Source organism: Gadus morhua, chromosome 22 (genome assembly GCF_902167405.1).
Source record: "Gadus morhua chromosome 22, gadMor3.0, whole genome shotgun sequence".
In the NCBI taxonomy this organism is placed as follows: Eukaryota; Metazoa; Chordata; class Actinopteri; order Gadiformes; family Gadidae; genus Gadus; species Gadus morhua.
This window is the reverse complement of record NC_044069.1, coordinates 17,284,944-17,301,752: the sequence shown is the minus strand read 5'-3', so window position 1 is coordinate 17,301,752 and position 16,809 is coordinate 17,284,944. Positions and strand designations below refer to the sequence as shown.

General features: G+C 45.7%; 1 protein-coding gene and 1 long non-coding RNA gene across 2 annotated transcripts in view; both read right to left on the bottom strand.

The window, feature by feature from the left end:
- Window positions 1–1,985: 1,985 nt before the first annotated feature.
- Window positions 1,986–3,702, bottom strand: LOC115536072 (uncharacterized). The gene is made up of 2 exons (XR_003974601.1): window positions 3,382–3,702; window positions 1,986–2,729 (listed from the first exon to the last, which is right to left on the bottom strand). It is a non-coding gene; the product is annotated as an uncharacterized LOC115536072 (long non-coding RNA).
- A 7,601-nt stretch (window positions 3,703–11,303) lies between these two features.
- ube2ql1 (ubiquitin conjugating enzyme E2 QL1) overlaps window positions 11,304–16,809 on the bottom strand; it is a 9,878-nt gene continuing 4,372 nt past the window's right edge. The window contains exon 3 of the mRNA XM_030347432.1: window positions 11,304–14,836. Coding sequence (XP_030203292.1) covers window positions 14,705–14,836 — 132 coding nt within the window. The 3' untranslated portion in view covers window positions 11,304–14,704. The remainder of the gene's footprint in view (window positions 14,837–16,809) is intronic.

Below are 16,809 nucleotides of genomic sequence, written 5' to 3'. Positions count from 1 at the left end.
TCTTTTTCCGTGTACCTCCTCCAGTCCGCCCACTCACTCCAGCTCACTGCCCCCCCCCCCCCCCCCCGTGGCCAGGGGCTCTTTAAGATGAGATCCCTCCTGTTCAAATCGCAAATGTTTGGCTCCTCAATAGAGCTGTGTGTGGAGTTTATTGTTCACTGTTGTTCACCCGTCTCACCTGCCTACGCGCTCGCAGGAGAGTGCAGTTGAGTTGCAGTGACAACTGATATCACTTATCCTTACATTAGCTTTTTAATTGTATTAATTTGATGACCTGAAATCAACTCTTCATACAGGTGGACATGCTAACTGCTGTGACCTCATCTGGTCATTCATTTGGACGGTTCCAATGCTACGTCCAATGAAAAGCCCTTTCATCCTCTCTTCACCTCAACACCTTGACGTCATCATGCAGAATAGAGATGAATTTATGTTTTGGGATTATATCAAACCGTTATGTAACACAGAGACAGAAAATACACATTTGCCTGCACCCACACACACACACACACACACACGCATACACGCACACACACACACAGTTGGATGGGGGATGCTGTTAAAGCTCTTGTTTCATGTTTGTATTGAACCAAATCACACATACTTTTACTTTGAAGATAGACATGCATGTGTGCAAGTACTTTGTGTGCAGTTCTTTTTCAAAGTCGGTCAGTGAATCTTTTGTTATGGATGTTTGTGTTTCTGAGTCATTGTGTGTTTGTTTGTGTTGGACGTGAGCGCAAAAAAATACACAAGCAGATTTCCAGAACATAACACTCATTCACTGCCAATTCATTCCTCATCCCCCCCATTTTATTAAGTGCAGTCAGTTGTTGTCCTGAGGCCTCTACTTTGAGTTCAACCCAAACCCTTTGCATTCACTTTGATGCTATGGGTAACTTACCTTGAAGTACACTCATCCCCCCGCCACACACACACACACACACAAAGTTATCTTATTCATACCTGGTCAGAGATGAAGACATCTGATGACAGAGATGTGGGGAGAGGGAGAGAGGGAAGGGAGAGGTAGAGATGGAAGGGAGAGGGAGAGATGTGGGGAGAGGGAGAGGGAGAGGGAGAGAGGGAAGGGAGAGGGAGAGAGAGAGATGTGGGGAGAGAGGGAAGGGAGAGGGAGAGAAGGAAGGGAGAGGGAGAGATGTGGGGAGAGAGGGAAGGGAGAGGATGAGATGTGGGGAGAGAGGGAAGGGAGAGGATGAGATGTGGGGAGAGAGGGAAGGGAGAGGATGAGATGTGGGGAGAGGTAGAGAGGGCGAGAGTCAAGGGAGGGATGGAAAGGAGGGGGAGGGGTAGCGACGGAAAGTTCTGGAGAGGGAGGGCGGAGGAGATGGTCATATGTCAGAGTGACAGATTGGGGATGGCGCTTTACCCCTTCACCCCTTCTGCCTCTCACCTAGTGTCTCAGTCAGCGTTCCCCTGCCCCGTCTCCGATGACGACGATTCTCATCTTCAGATCAACACGGGTTCAGGGAGGGGGGAGGGGCTAAGCCATTTGAAGGAAGGTGGCAGACACCTGTCCTCATCCCCCCCCCCCCCCCCCCCCCTTCTTCACACATGTACACTTGGCCACAAGAGCCCATCTCACCTCCCTCGTATGTACTGTAGAGAGGGACATTAGTAGAAGGACTGCTGCTCTATCTCCTTCCCTCGATGGGGGTCAGGGAGGGTTAGCCTTGCAGCGCTTAATCCCCCCCCCCCCCTCTGCCTGCCTGCCCCACCCTAGCCAGGGGGAGAGATATAGAGATAGAGGGGACGAGAATAGATTGAGTGAGAGATGGAGAAAAGGACTAGAGGGCAAAGGGCAAAGAAAGAGCTGGAGGGGGGAGAGAGGGAGGGATGGAGGGGGGGGAGACGACGGAGAAAAGGAAAAATAAAATCAAAGTTGTTTGGAGAATGTGAAGGACGGAGGGTGTGGGCTTTATCCAGTGCGTGCCTGCAGGTGTTGCCTAGTAACAGAGACAAAATAGATTGGGGAGCCAGACACCACCGTTCCCTTTATCTTGTTTCTCATTGATCATGGCCAGCGCATGCACAAACACGCACACCGAGCATAAAGTCAACAACTGCAGAATCACGCACAGTACACAGTACACACACTGACACAGCACCCAAACCAAATAAACAAACCATGACAAGGCCATGACATGGACCAAAGAAATGTTAGGCCTTAATTGTGTGTGTGTGTGTGTGTGTGTGTGTGTGTGTGTGTGTGTGTGTGTGTGTGTGTGTGTGTGTGTGTGTGTGTGTGTGTGTGTGTGTGTGATAGACTAAAGGATAGAGAGCAAAAACAGGGGAAAGTGAGAAAGAGGAAACGTACGAGAGATAGGTAGGCTGAGCAAATGTTTTAAGCCTGACTTGTTGCCATAGCATTTTCTGCGCTCTGACACATTCTCTGCTGCTGCAACAATATCCACAGCAAGAGGGCCTGCTGCTAGAAGCTGCATTCCCCAGTTCAATTCGTTTGTGAAGTCAGAATTCAGGGAATTCTTCCTAAAAGGGATTTATCGTCAATTGGAAGGAGAATGGCAGACAAGGCAGGAGATGGGGAGACCCTGGTGGAGGAGAGAGCTGAGCTGAGAAGGACGGTAGACGAAGGGAATGAGCAGGCAGACAAACAAGGAGGCAGTCGGGCAGGCAGGGCAGGCAAGCAGTCAGACAGTCAGGTAGGTAGGTAGATAGGTAGGTAGATGGATGGTGAATTGGTGATCCTGAGAAAAGAGTGACAAAGATAAACTTAAGTATCAAGGTAGGTCAAATATATTTTAGTACACAGTTCAAGGAGCCGGTACAATGACTCACAACCACTGTGGTTGAAAGAAAGATCTGGCGATGAGAAAAAGATCTGGTGCTGAGTGACCTGGATAGATACACTGCAGACGAGATATTTGCAGGTGTGTGACTTGGAAAATACGAATGGGATGAACAGTAATCCGGGAGCCGGGAGAATGAATGCATTTCCATACACCAATGGCCACTGGAAACGGCGCTTTACATGTGTTTTACTGTTTTACATGCTGTTTTAGCTTGCCAAGAATTTAGTCTTTTGCCCGGCTGAAAAATAATCTCATGATGTTCCTTATATTGGCATTAACAATGAAACAAAAAGGAAACTGTCTAGATGTGAGCGTCAAAGCAGTACTTAACTGTACATTTGTCTGCAAGATGCATTGGCAATTCCTTGCCAACAAGCAAAAAGATGTAAGCAGCGAGCAAAGGACACAGCATGGCATATAGACGGCTACAATAAACGTACGTCACAGCCATAGTCCAATGTGCTGAGTGTAAGGTTAAGTTTCTCACCACAACCTTGCACTGTGAACTTGAAATAGGAGGACAGAAGCAGTAAGGCAATACACTCACCATGTCAGCTGTGTGAGTGGGGAGAGCGATCAAGTAGATCAAGTAAACAGAACCTCTTAAATGAACAAACACGTTGTTCTCTCCTTTCTATTCCTCTACATTTCCCACCCCCTCCCTTCGTCTCTCAGCCTTCCTCTGATTCATTTAAAGAACTTATTTTAAAATGATGCTGACTTGACATGCATTTCAAAACAATAGTCAAAGGTCTTTGCCGTTGTGCAGTCATGTGTTGTTGTTGAGAGGCTGTCTGCAGACCGTCATGATCACGTGACCTCCCACTTATGTGATCAGGATGCACATGTGCTCTAAATGGGAGGCACGTATAGATAGACATGTATCGATTTTTTATTTTTTTTCTCTTATGAATCGTCTGATTTCCACTCCCGGACTGATTCTTGGTCACCTTTGCCACTTCTCTCAATAAAAAAAAAAATCTCTCAATCTCACAATATTTTATAATATTTAGTTTTTTCTGCTATTTGCTACCTCATGTTTGTGATTCACTTGAGAAACAAATGACTGATGATGAAGCGTAGTCGTAATTCTCCGGTATCGTATTTTCGGGGCTAGGTAGGCTATGATCTGGCGGGTAGCAAACGTTCAACACATGGTTTATTCAGAGACACAAGGTAAACAGACGAGCACTCTGGAGCTGGCTCATGAAGCATCTGCTGAATCCAGGTATAATCCAGTCTATTTTGGTGTTGGCGTAGTGGTAAATAAGCCTCACATGGTGTTGTGTTGACTCTATTTGTACTAGCACAAGCGATCAGCACTGTTGTTATCACTACAACTATGTGGTCCAATGAGGTACTAAGGTTTGATTTGATATCATGTGGTCTAAATAAGGCATAGAATAATAAAATGAACATCACAGACTACATTTTGCACCATCAAAACACTGTCTCTTGAAAGAATCTTCTTTGCCGATACAGAGAATGCTTGGGTTGGAGAACACACCTCACACACCTCCCACATTTTAATTCTGAAAATGAATTTATTTATCATAGTATTGTTATGCATTTTACCCCAGCTGTTCTATTGTTTGTATTTTGATGCCATTACCAATACATGTTTCAACAAATGTATTGGTTAAAACATTTGTTTCTTATTGTTGGTTAAAGTTTCTGTAATTGAATAGTTCAATATGGAAATATGAACTGATTTCAATGTGCCTTCTGCAAATTGCCTGTGTGCCTGCTTCCATGACGACAATTATAGTCATATTCCACCTTTCTGAACTATAATAGTGTGCAAAATAGGTGAAGTGGAGAATGTCAACTAGCACTACTCTGTTCATGTACACACTGGGACCCAATGTTTGAGAAATATACTAGAATAAAATGGATATCTATATTTGAATCAATCTCTAATTGGTTTTATTGATATCATGATAGGAACAATATACCACTATCAAATCAGCATACATCGTTTTTAACCTTTTACTGCAGACCTGGTACATCAGAGATCTCATGAAGGAGTTCAGAAGCGTAACGAAAACCTAATTGAAAATCGTCTTTCGCTAGGGTGAGTGTATGCTTTTAGTTTTCATGGAAGAGTGCTTCCAAGTCACTATACTTAGTAAACAAAAAAGAGAATGTTTTTAGCCTTGCCATCATCATATCATTAAACCATTAGGCCTTACCATACCATCAACCTCCAAGAAACATATCTTAGACCTACATAGACCTATATCCAGTCTATGTATATCTAGTGTACACTTTTTTTTACATCTTTTGTTCAATCCAATGGTGTGACATCATCTGAAAACAATATATATCTATATATATATATATATATATATATATATATATATATATATATATATATATATATACAAGGGCTGAGGGAAGCCTTGTTGCCATGGCCACATGAGTCATGCGTATTGTTCGCCCATTATCTTGACCAACTGTATTCATTTGGACCGAAAACGGCAAGCTTATCAATATGTTATGCTAATTAGCTAATATAGCTTATAGGTAGAGTTTGAATAAATAATGTTATTTTATATTGTATAATATTTTCTATACCTTTTAGTTATAGGAACGGCATATTCAGCGCCTCATAAGTATAACCCTGAGACAGAAGTCGGGCACAGCGATTGATGTACCGATACCGGTCGAGGACCTGCACGTATGCGAACACATGCAGTCCACAGAGGTGAAACTGTGTCCACGAGGTTATCGATGAGGCGCCTTTATCTGCGAAGGTTTGTGACAAGTAATCGGTGATTCGTTGTTCAGGGAATGGATGCATGGTTTTGTTTTGCTGGGCCTGAGAATAAAATGAATGCACCAAGCTAAATTAAAACATTTTTATCAAAAAGGTATTTGGGTAACATCATTCTCAAACGGATTTGTTACATGTTGTAACCTAATTTCAATTTAGCATTCTCATAATACCATTTCCGGATTGGCTTGTGGGTAGATGTTGATTTGGGGTCTGAAGTGCTTTAAAGGCCCCTTGTGTACACGTCAAAGTGACACGGAGGTATCCCCGCAGGTCGCTCTGCCAAGATCTGAATCATGGGGCATTAGCTGCGCCAATCAGGTGCTGGATAATATCTAAATATATGGCGACTGTAGATGTACAACTGTAGGTAAAACTCCCTTCTTAAAGCCCCATCCACTCGCTCAAATACGTTCCCTTTTCAACCTTTCTTAGTAATGACATAGTAATAACCTCAGTAATAACCTCATCTGCAAGGCGTAACTCCGCTGCTTGCAGATCTGGTTTCTGGCCCAGGCCCTGAGTGCTTATTCCCCCAGGAGTCCTGCTGTAACGTACTTAGACTGCTGGATCCAATATTACCCCAATACATCAATTCATTACCTTGCATACTGCACTTTATAAATATGGTTTTGTTTTACCTATGATTGCGTGTGGGTGTCTGTACGTGTGCCTGTGGCCATGGAGGCCCAGTGAAGGTGAGCCCCTTGAATACAATGCAACCACATTGTCTAACAATAGAACACGTCAGGTGGTAATGTACTATGTCCCCTCATGGGTTTAATAAACACTCCATCCCGGCCCCGTGGTGACAGCTTGGGATTGACCCACTTACCTGAGATTAGTAGCTGGTTTCCCGCGCAGGCTCTGTGCTGCCTCCCCTCACACAGGCTGCTGAATCGACAGACACAAAGGTGATCAACCATATCAACTCGAAACTAAACCTTCCTCCCTTTAAAAACAGCATGAATTTTACTTAAAACTGTAATTAGGCCTTTGCCGATTGTCTCCAAGCCCTGACTGTCGGTTAATGGACGCCTTATTGCCCATAAGGGTTTTGCAGTACACGTGTGTGTGTGTGTGTGTGTGTGTGTGTGTGTGTGTGTGTGTGTGTGTGTGTGTGTGTGTGTGTGTGTGTGTGTGTGTGCGTGTGCGTGTGCGTGAGGTGGGTGGGACTTTGTTGATCCAACAACAAACAGAAACAACAACAGGGGTTGGTGAACCAGAGATCACAATGGTTCTCTGGCCTCCGACCTCCCACTGCACACAAACTACCCTGACCCCCACATCAACCCTCTGTCCGTCTGTCCGTCTGTCCGTCTGTCCGTCCGTCTGTCTGTCTGTCTGTCTGTCTGTCTGTCTGTCTGTCTGTCTGTCTGTCTGTCTGTCTGTCTGTCTCTGTCTGTCTGTCTGTCTGTCTGTCTGTCTGTCTGTCTGTCTGTCTGTCTGTTTGTCTGTCCGTCTCCGTCCGCCTGGCTTTCTGCGAGTAGCAGAGAGAGACAAATACAGAGCGAGAGAGTGAGAGCGTACCTTGATAAGGATGACTAATCTTACATCGTGCAACCCACATAAAACAGAGACATGAGGCTTTTTTATTAAAGACCCTTTTTGTTGAGTCTTCTGGATCTGTCCCTCTTTGTTGCCAGCACCCTGTCCTGACAACACCAGGGTTATAGTTAATCATCTTACCCAATGATTTTCACCACAGCCTTAAGGGGCATTACCCATACACTGTCCCCTGCCTTTGGATAGACCAGGACTATCCTGAGGGAACTCCAACACACCTGCATTTAGATCCCACCTTAAGGTACCATTGAACTCACCGTTTCAGCTGGAATTCGAATAGCATGGGATTTTATGAAACACGTTTTGGACTAAGAGTTCTAGGAAGGAAGGGGGTGTTTAAAGTCCCAAGGCAACTTTTGGGATACTTTTTTAGTACCGTTGTTGTGAATGAGCGTTATAATGAGCAATGTTGTGTATAAAATGTGACACACTGAAGCGTTATACTATAGATGGCCAAGAAGCCTAAGCCTCTCTCTGGCGCACTCATTAAAATCACCAACTGCTCCCCACACACACACACACAGACCATGGTGATGTACTGTAAGTGTCAGAGACGGGTAACACTCTCTCTGGCGCCGCAGTCAACAGCTGCCCAGACAGAGCTCTACACGTCCACACACGCCTCCCAGCCTGTGTTCCCTGGTGCATACTAGTTTACTAACAGGCACTCTGACGTCACGGAGAGACGGTCACATCCGTTCGAAGCAGATGGGAACGTCGCCTAATTTTATGCGGAGACCTGCAAAAAACGTAGGATTTTACAATTTTTTTCACTAAAATACGGTATTATTTGTGTCAAAATGGCATAGATCACTATATGTTGATGATCATTTAAAACATATTACCATTTTTAAAACCAAAGAATCCGTTTTGGGTTCCCTGATTCTTGGTAGAGTGGAGCACTAGATTGAGCAGCTTGGCTAAGGACAGAGAAGTGCCCATTTCCTGGCATATTAAGTCGGTTAAGACATTTTTGACAATCCATAAGCAACTGGTTGACCTATGGCCCCACTGGGGTCATCCATATATTTTCATATCGCTGTATAATGATGGCTAGGTGGCTTGGCTAATCGCCAGATAAGGTTTGCTGAAAATTGATTCCTCAATAAAAAACACAGTTTTTCTGGGGTTTGATGGAAATTTTGAAAGCAGTGCTCATAGGCTTTAGGGACATCTTTTCTTTAGAGTTCTGCTTTGTGGGTCTTCAAGGCCTCTGTGAATCCATTCCATTACTACATCCAAAGTTACTTTGAACACGTGCCCAGTGTCAGCTGCTCCGTCCTGGGATGATACAACCAATGGAATGAGGTTTTCTCACTTGAGAAAACCAACTGTGCTCTTGTCTTTCTGAATTAACAACATAATTAGCTCAGAATTCTGAGAAAAATAACTCTGAACTGTTTTTCTGAATGAATCAGATTCCTCCAAATAGTGTGATAAACTCCCCCCTGCATGGTGAGTAAGGTGGCTGCTGCCCATCACCCTACCCAACGCTCCACAGCGGGTTACAGGTAGGGGGGTTGATATAAGATATCTAAGGTATTAGTAACCATGTCAAATGATGCAATCAAACTGTTCGCTTGATCACATGTAACAGAAGAGATTGGATTTCAGATGCATCCTCTTATGTTCGTGAAGCCATATGGGTTCAACTGACCCTGGAGAAACGCCACGGTGACAAACACATCAGGACGGGCTTTCCGTCTGGACAACCCCAAAGTCCTGAGGTGCCTGCACAAAAGGGACAAACGAATAACAATACCATCCATCCATATTATTGGTGGACGCCAGTATATCCGAACGACGGTACCAAACCTCATAAACCAAAATAAATTCAACATACTACATACAGACACACACACACACACACGCACACGCACACACACAAACGCACACACGCACTATCGCACTATCGCACACACACACACACACACACACACACACACACACACACACACACACACACACACACACACACACACACACACACACACACACACACACAGGTTCACATGCGCCTATCTTGTCACCCCACTTCGCTCCCACGCCTCCACACACACCACTTCCCCTGCTCCATGGATCTCAGAAAGAGGGAATGCATAATTTAATGCCATGGTGAGGCAATGGAACACCACCCATGCATTATGTATGGAGTCCATACAATAATAAATAACCAATATCCATAGGATAATGAATAAACAAAATGCCCATCCCGTCTGTTCTGCTTGAAATTTCCCAATGCCTGTAGCTCCCTCTCCAACCCCCCTCCTCGTCCCACCCTGCCCTGCAAAGCAAGAAAGGTCCCTACTTATACACTGTGTGCGCATGTGACACAGTGCGCAAACATCCTTGGCCCTTGACATTGCTGATGCATTCTGGGAGATATCACCATTGTGGCTGTGTGTGTGTGTGTGTGTGTGTGTGTGTGTGTGTGTGTGTGTGTGTGTGTGTGTGTGTGTGTGTGTGTGTGTGTGTGTGTATAATAATGTTATTTTATGTTGTATAATATTTACTATACCTTTTAGTTATAGGAACGGCATATTCAGCGCCTCATAAGTATAACCCTGAGCCAGAAGTCGGGCACAGCGATTGATGTACCGATACCGGTCGAGGACCTGCACAAATAGAAGAGTGTGGAGTTTCAAAAAAACGAATGTTATCTGATGAATGTAATGGCACGGTGGGATGTTCTCCTGCACAGAAATAGAAAGCACTAATCCAGCTTGTGACCCAACAGACATCCATACTGTGAGGTATTTTCTTTTGAAGTTGTTCTCAATGGCCTCAATAAGGTAGTGCTGCTTTGCTTCTTTGTTTTTTTGCAATAATGTATGCCTTGCATTGTGCTTTTGGCCTTAATTCTACTGGATGAGGAATGGACCAGGGGATACTATGCTGAGTATCCTCTAGCTCTATTGATCCTCCTCTGTGTGTGTGAGAGTGTTTTGGTGAGTCAGTGTCCAGGTAACCTTTGGGGAATCGCATTCTGTTGTCTGGCAGTTTAATAATGAATGTTTTGGGCTGTTTAGCTTTCTCTCGAATTTCAAGTATCAGTGTGCACAAACATTCACGTGCATTCCTGTGTGTGCTTTCTCTGAGGTTGGCTGCTTGGATTCCTCAGGAAATTACACTAATTTTCCTAAATGTCTACAGGTTATTAAGCGTGCCGTTATCCAATCCTCCCATGATCTGTCACTCTCTTTCGCTGTGTCCTACTCTGTCTCTCATGTCGTTTGTTGGGATCCACGCTCTGTTTCTTCCTTCATGAGCGGTGCTATTGTCAGGTCAGCGTCTCACTCCAAGATGGCTGGCGTGATTGTATGCTTAATCCAATGTGTGTGCATGTGTTCAGTCTCTGCACTGTACAGCTAGTCTCATTCATGCATTATTCACCGTGAAGAAACAGATTTGTCTGTTTTAAAGGTATTGTTTGGTGCAGTGGAGGCAGACAGCTTTGATACGCTGGCTGGATTCTAACGACCCTATGATCCGATACGGTTTAGTGCATCAGTCGCCTTTAGGCTCCTCTTTAATGTCCAGAGAGAGAGAGAGCGGGGTGAGAGATGGCGTTTGGGAAAGAGAGATAGTGGGGAAGAGAGCGACAGAGAGAGGAACATAATAACCTTGACAATGCTACCCTTCAAATGTTTTTTTTGGTTTGCAGTTGAATGTCGGCCTCTTTATCTCTCCCATTTGCCCCCTGCATAGACACACACTATACTTCTTTAAAGCACAAGCATGCGCACACACACACATTGCACACACACACACACACACACACACACACACACACACACACACACACACACACACACACACACACACACACACACACACACACAAACACCAGGGACAATGTCAGGGGCGAAAGGAACACAGGAACAGTGTGTTCCAGCTCAGACGCTCTGTGATAAAGACCTATTAGTGAAGAGGCCGGGGGATTAGACTGCTCACCAAGGATGCTTGGGTCAACTAGAGGAGCTCAGACAGACAGGCCGCACAGACGGCATCCCAAGAGTATGTTTGAACATTAACATGGATAGCATTCAAATGTATTACATCCACTGATATAGTTACCCAGGTGTGTGCTATTCAGTGTCTGCAAAAGAAAACACAACTTCCAAGTCTGCAGGGTTTGAATAAGCTGTAGCTTTTATTGCACATTCCTGTTTGGTCTTGCAACGACCTCTCGTCTTTTTTATTTTCTTTGAAATCCATGATCTTGGTCTTGTCCGAAACCCTTTGTGTTGTTATCTGGGGGGGGGGGGGGGGGGGGGGGGGGGCTTGGGCCTGTGTGGGGGGTGATAGGAACCGATAAAACCAGGTCACAGGTCAGACCCCGGTGGGTGTAATTAAAGCAACACAGAGGTTGTACTGGGACTGAGATCATGAGACCAGTAAGGGGCGGGGCACACCTCCGCTTCAGCCCATTGGAGGGTGATGATGTCAATCAGGGGACATATTTCTGGAACGATTTCATAATCCTACTATTGTGTCTATTATGTGTTGCTTTCCATATTCAATGGACAGCAACCTTAATAGAAAGTTTGGTGTGTAGTCCCCAAGATGTGGACACAACTCCCTGCCAGAACACTGACGCCTGGGCTATCATTCATAGTTTTGTTTCCTTCAGTTATTTTTTCGTTTCTATTTCTTCTTCGGTGACAATCCCTGCGACATGCTTTGAAAATCTTCATTTTGGCAAACCACAAATAAATTAAAACACAAACATTCATAAAACACAAGGTGACATATTCAGGACACTTAGAAAGGAGAAAAGAAGGTACGTACAGAACAGATAAAAGAAGAGGGAAGAAGAGAAGCGTTTGCTGTTGAATTTTGTTTGTCCGTTTTTTCTTGCTTTTCTTGAAAAAAAGATCTAGCTAGCTACTACACTCACATATCACATGCAGATATATTACAACATAACCTGTTTAGTGTCTTTAAACTACCCATCTAAACTAGATCACAAAATGATTCTCTTGAGACCAGCAACACACTCAAGTTTTTCAGATATTTTGTCATATAATAATTCATTTTTAAATGGTCTCCTTTCGCTCGTAGGCCAAGAGAACACAATACAACCAACCCTGAAATGAAGCGCCAAGTTAATAGAGGACAAACACACATGACCACATACCAGATGGTGCTATGTTTCTCTTTTCTTTTTTTTAACAAAGAGGGCGTGTACCACACACACACACACACACACACACACACACACACACACACACACACACACACACACACACACACACACACACACACACACACACACACACACACAGTAACACATACGTACAGGCATTTTGGACAGTTCTGGCTTTGGATTGGCTAATGTTGAAAACTGATAGCAGCCAAAGCCAATCAGGAAGTACCATGGGAACAGCGTGTTTGTTTCAGGGGGCATACAGCGATGCAGGGGGCCTCTGTCGTGATTTAGTCGCTCCCCTGCTGCCATGGGAGAGGGGAGTGACAAATGTCACTCTTCCCTCTCCCTCTCCTTCCTCGAAAGGAGCTCTGCAGAAATGTCAGGCCAATTAGCAGCTTCCTCTTTGACATTTAACTGACTTGCAGTAGTAGCTGAGGTAAACAACACACACACACACACACACACACACACACACACACGCACGCGCGCACGCAAACACACACGCGCGCGCACACAGATGGGGGAGCAGGAGGGTTCTGCACATGCCGTGTCGCTACTGGGACGGAACAGATTGATATCGGTGCTTAATGGCTGTAGATGTAAATACAACCGACACCACAGCCACATTGATTAAGCACCGCCCCCCGCCCCCCCCCCACCCTGTCTGGAGACCCCTGAAGCCGGTCTCCAGAGGTACTCCTGCGTGCGTGTGGGCCGGGGCCTGCAGCAGGTGCACCGTGTGCGATCAGTGATGCAACCCGCTGAGCATTGCGTGTTTGTGTGGTATATCTGTATGTATGTGTGTGTGTCTACATGGTGGGTCCCTGCTTGCGTGTGTTCATCTAGGCGTGTGTGTGTGTGTGTGTGTGTATGTGTGTTTGTCTGTGGTTGTTAGCCCGAGACGCACAGACATGACATAACAAGACAGAAAAACAGCCATTTCTGCAAGCACTTGTCGTCATCCACGGTAAATAATCTTTTCTTTTTGTTAAAGGGTTGTCTCCCTAGCTGTCTCACACACACACACACACACACACACACACACACACACACACACACACACACACACACACACACACACACACACACACACACACACACACACACACACACACACACAGACAGCCACACACACAAACATGCGTACACAAACACGGGCGCTGAAGCCTAGCCATCAGCTGTACCATCTGGTATATAAATCATGGGAATAACATTTCTCCTTCCTCTCCTACACACACATTAATATGAGAGGAAAGAGAGAATAGGAAATAGAGAGAGAGAGAGAGAGAGAGAGAGAGAGAGAGAGAGAGAGAGAGAGAGAGAGAGAGAGAGAGAGAGAGAGAGAGAGAGAGAGAGAGAGAGAGAGAGAGAGCAGGGATTGACAGACATTCTCTGCATATAGCAATGTGTGACTCTTTCTCAATGAGAAATCGATATTTAACTACCAAACAGTGAGCTCTAAATATAGCCACAAAAGAGATGGAGCGCAACGAAACAAGAGAGTGAGAGAGAGAGAGAGAGAGAGAGAGAGAGAGAAAGAGAGAGAGAAAGAGAGAGAGAGAGAGAGAGAGAGAGAGAGAGAGAGAGAGAGAGAGAGAGAGCACAGCTCCATAGGAATTACAATCATCATGTTGCATTGAAGTGTGAACAACGGCCAGGTCAAAATGAAGTAGAGAAAGGAGGGGGAGGGAGGGGGGGCAGATGAGAGCGTAAAATCACTAGTGCACTTGCCCATCTATTAAATACTAACAACATTATTTATATGCAAATGTGACCAGAACAAGTAGCACGACGACAGGAAGTGATGTCGCCTGAGTGCTCTGTGCATTGTGGGTGGGTGGGGGGGGGGAGGGAGAGGGGGGGGAGAAAAAGATGGCGGAGCAATTTCTTTCATTCAATTGTCTTTCGGGTCACCAGCTGGTGAGGTCACATGGGTAACCAGGCGGTGAGATCACATGGGTCCTGCTATTCCTGTTTGTCGGCAAAAAATAAAATAAAATAATAATAATAAATAGCCAATGATGAGACGGCCCTTGGGTCACCTGACCGAAGGCAGAGGGGCAGCCGGAGGAGGAACGAGACTCCGTCCGGTGCTCCGAGGTTTTTCCTTCTTCGTTCTTTGCAAAAATGAGTCCCAATGAAAACGATATAAACCGCAGAAAGCCCCCCCCCCCCCCCCCCCCCCCACACACACACACACCCCCATCGAGATTTTTTTATATGATGAAAGAGTGGCGTTGAGTTAGCATGATGATGTCATCGTTTGCTTGTCGATGAGGTCTTGTATCCACGGGGGAGGAGGGGGGGAGGAGGTGAGATACGGGGAGGGGGGGAGGTCACAGGGGGGGGGGGGCCGGGGGGGGGGGTGCAGAAGCCTCAGCCGTCTGACACGGGAGGGGAGACCCAGCCGTACTTCTCGTGGGTCTTCACCAGGGACTTAAAGGTGGCCTCTGCCTCCTTGCGGCTGAAGGCCTTCTTGGACTTCCCCGCTTTCCTGCAGATACGTCCCTGCGGAGAGAGACAGAGGGGGGGGGGGGGGGGGAGACACACAGACAGATGGGCAGAAGACGAAGGATTGAGATAGGCATTTTGGTAAGCGAGTCAGCAAACATCAGTGAATACATTTTAAGCAATCGCTAATGGTCTGCGTCAAAACCACGTCACCACTGTTTGTCGGCATCGTCGCCGAACCTGTGACCGGTCACGTGCGCTTCTGGACGAGATCACAGAGACACGTTTCAAAATAGCTGTGCTCCTACCGACGACGGGAGAACACGGCCACAGGCTGCCTTCTGACGCCGGCTGACACGCACACATTCTCAACGTGGGCATTTGACCATATCACGTTCAATCGCAACGGACACTATGTCCTTATAAACCCCCCCCCCCCCCCCCCCCCCCTCCGAGCCCTCCCAGTCTGGGGGAGTGGGAACACTAGGTTATCACGTGAGACGGAGACTGGAGGGGACCAGACCCCAGTGTCCGGGCGGTCGGTCCGCTTGGATGTACAGGTATACAGAGGATGAGGAAAAAAACAAAGCGCAAAGTTGTGGGCTTTTGCTTGGAACAATTCAACAGAGGATTGGGGGTATGGTTCTCATGGTGACGGTGGCTTAGAATGAAAAACGTTCAAGCATCTGCCATGACACAGGCATGATGACCCTCCCGGGTAGCACATAAGAGCGTTGCAGGCTTTATCATTGCGTCTTACGTGCTTTGAGAGGGTATTTCACAGAGGTTAAGGGACATACAACTATGCATCTGTGTGCGTCAAGCACTCCAGGAATAGTTCTGGCCCTGGTCACACTCGGTGTGCTCATCTTAACAGGAGATGGAAACGTGTTAAAGTGAGGCCTGGCGCTACTTGAAGCAAAGTGTGTTGTTTGTTAACAAATATTTGCCGTACTTTGTTGCTGGCCTCAGTTTCACACTGAACTCTTTCCGAATGCGCTATTGTCTTCTGGGCTAAATTGGACAGCAGAAGACACAAACACAAGAAGTGTTGGGCTCTCTCTCTCTCTGGCGCTTTGTCTCACTCTCTCTGTCTTCTTATCAACACTCTCTTTCCCTCCTTTGTCTCACTCTCTCTGTCTTCTTATCAACACTCTCTTTCCCTCCTTTGTCTCACTCTCTCTGTCTTCTTATCAACACTCTCTTTCCCTCCTTCTTTCTTCTCCTTCTACTGTAACTTCCTTCCCTTCCTTCAGTCTGTCCTGTCTTCTTCTACTGTGGACAACAGATCAGCTCACTGTTCCACACACACACACACACACACACACACACACACACACACACACACACACACACACACACACACACACACACACACACACACACACATACACACAAACACACACACATACACACACAAACACACATACACAAGTCCATATCCACACACACACACGCAGATACACACACACACGCAGATACACACACACACACACACACACACACACACACACACACACACACACACACACACACACACACACACACACACACACACACATACACACACACACACACACACACACACATACAAACACAGACACACAAAAAGCTGATACACCCAGATCTAAAATAAAAAACAATTGTCTATGTGTGGTACTAATAGATCAATGCTAATACATCTTTACTACATTACTTTCACATGCTGCCATCTTTTGGACTGGCAGAGCTGAATTGTATTGCACTGTACTGAAAATGTGCTTTAATTGCTTCAATACAATTCTAAAGGGAGATGTCGAGATGTAGATCATTGATATATTACCCTACCCTAGAGTGTGTGTTTTTGTGTGTGTACTTTTACAAGCTCAAAATGGTCGGTCTCCGCTCTTTGATATTACTATGGCGATTCCCAGTTGGTGGTGAATTGTGATTGCCATGGTGATGAGTGACATGGCGATATTGTCGTGTAATTTCTGGAGGTCTCTGACGGCATTAGGAGCTGTAGCCTTGGAGTATGAGATTGATTGGTT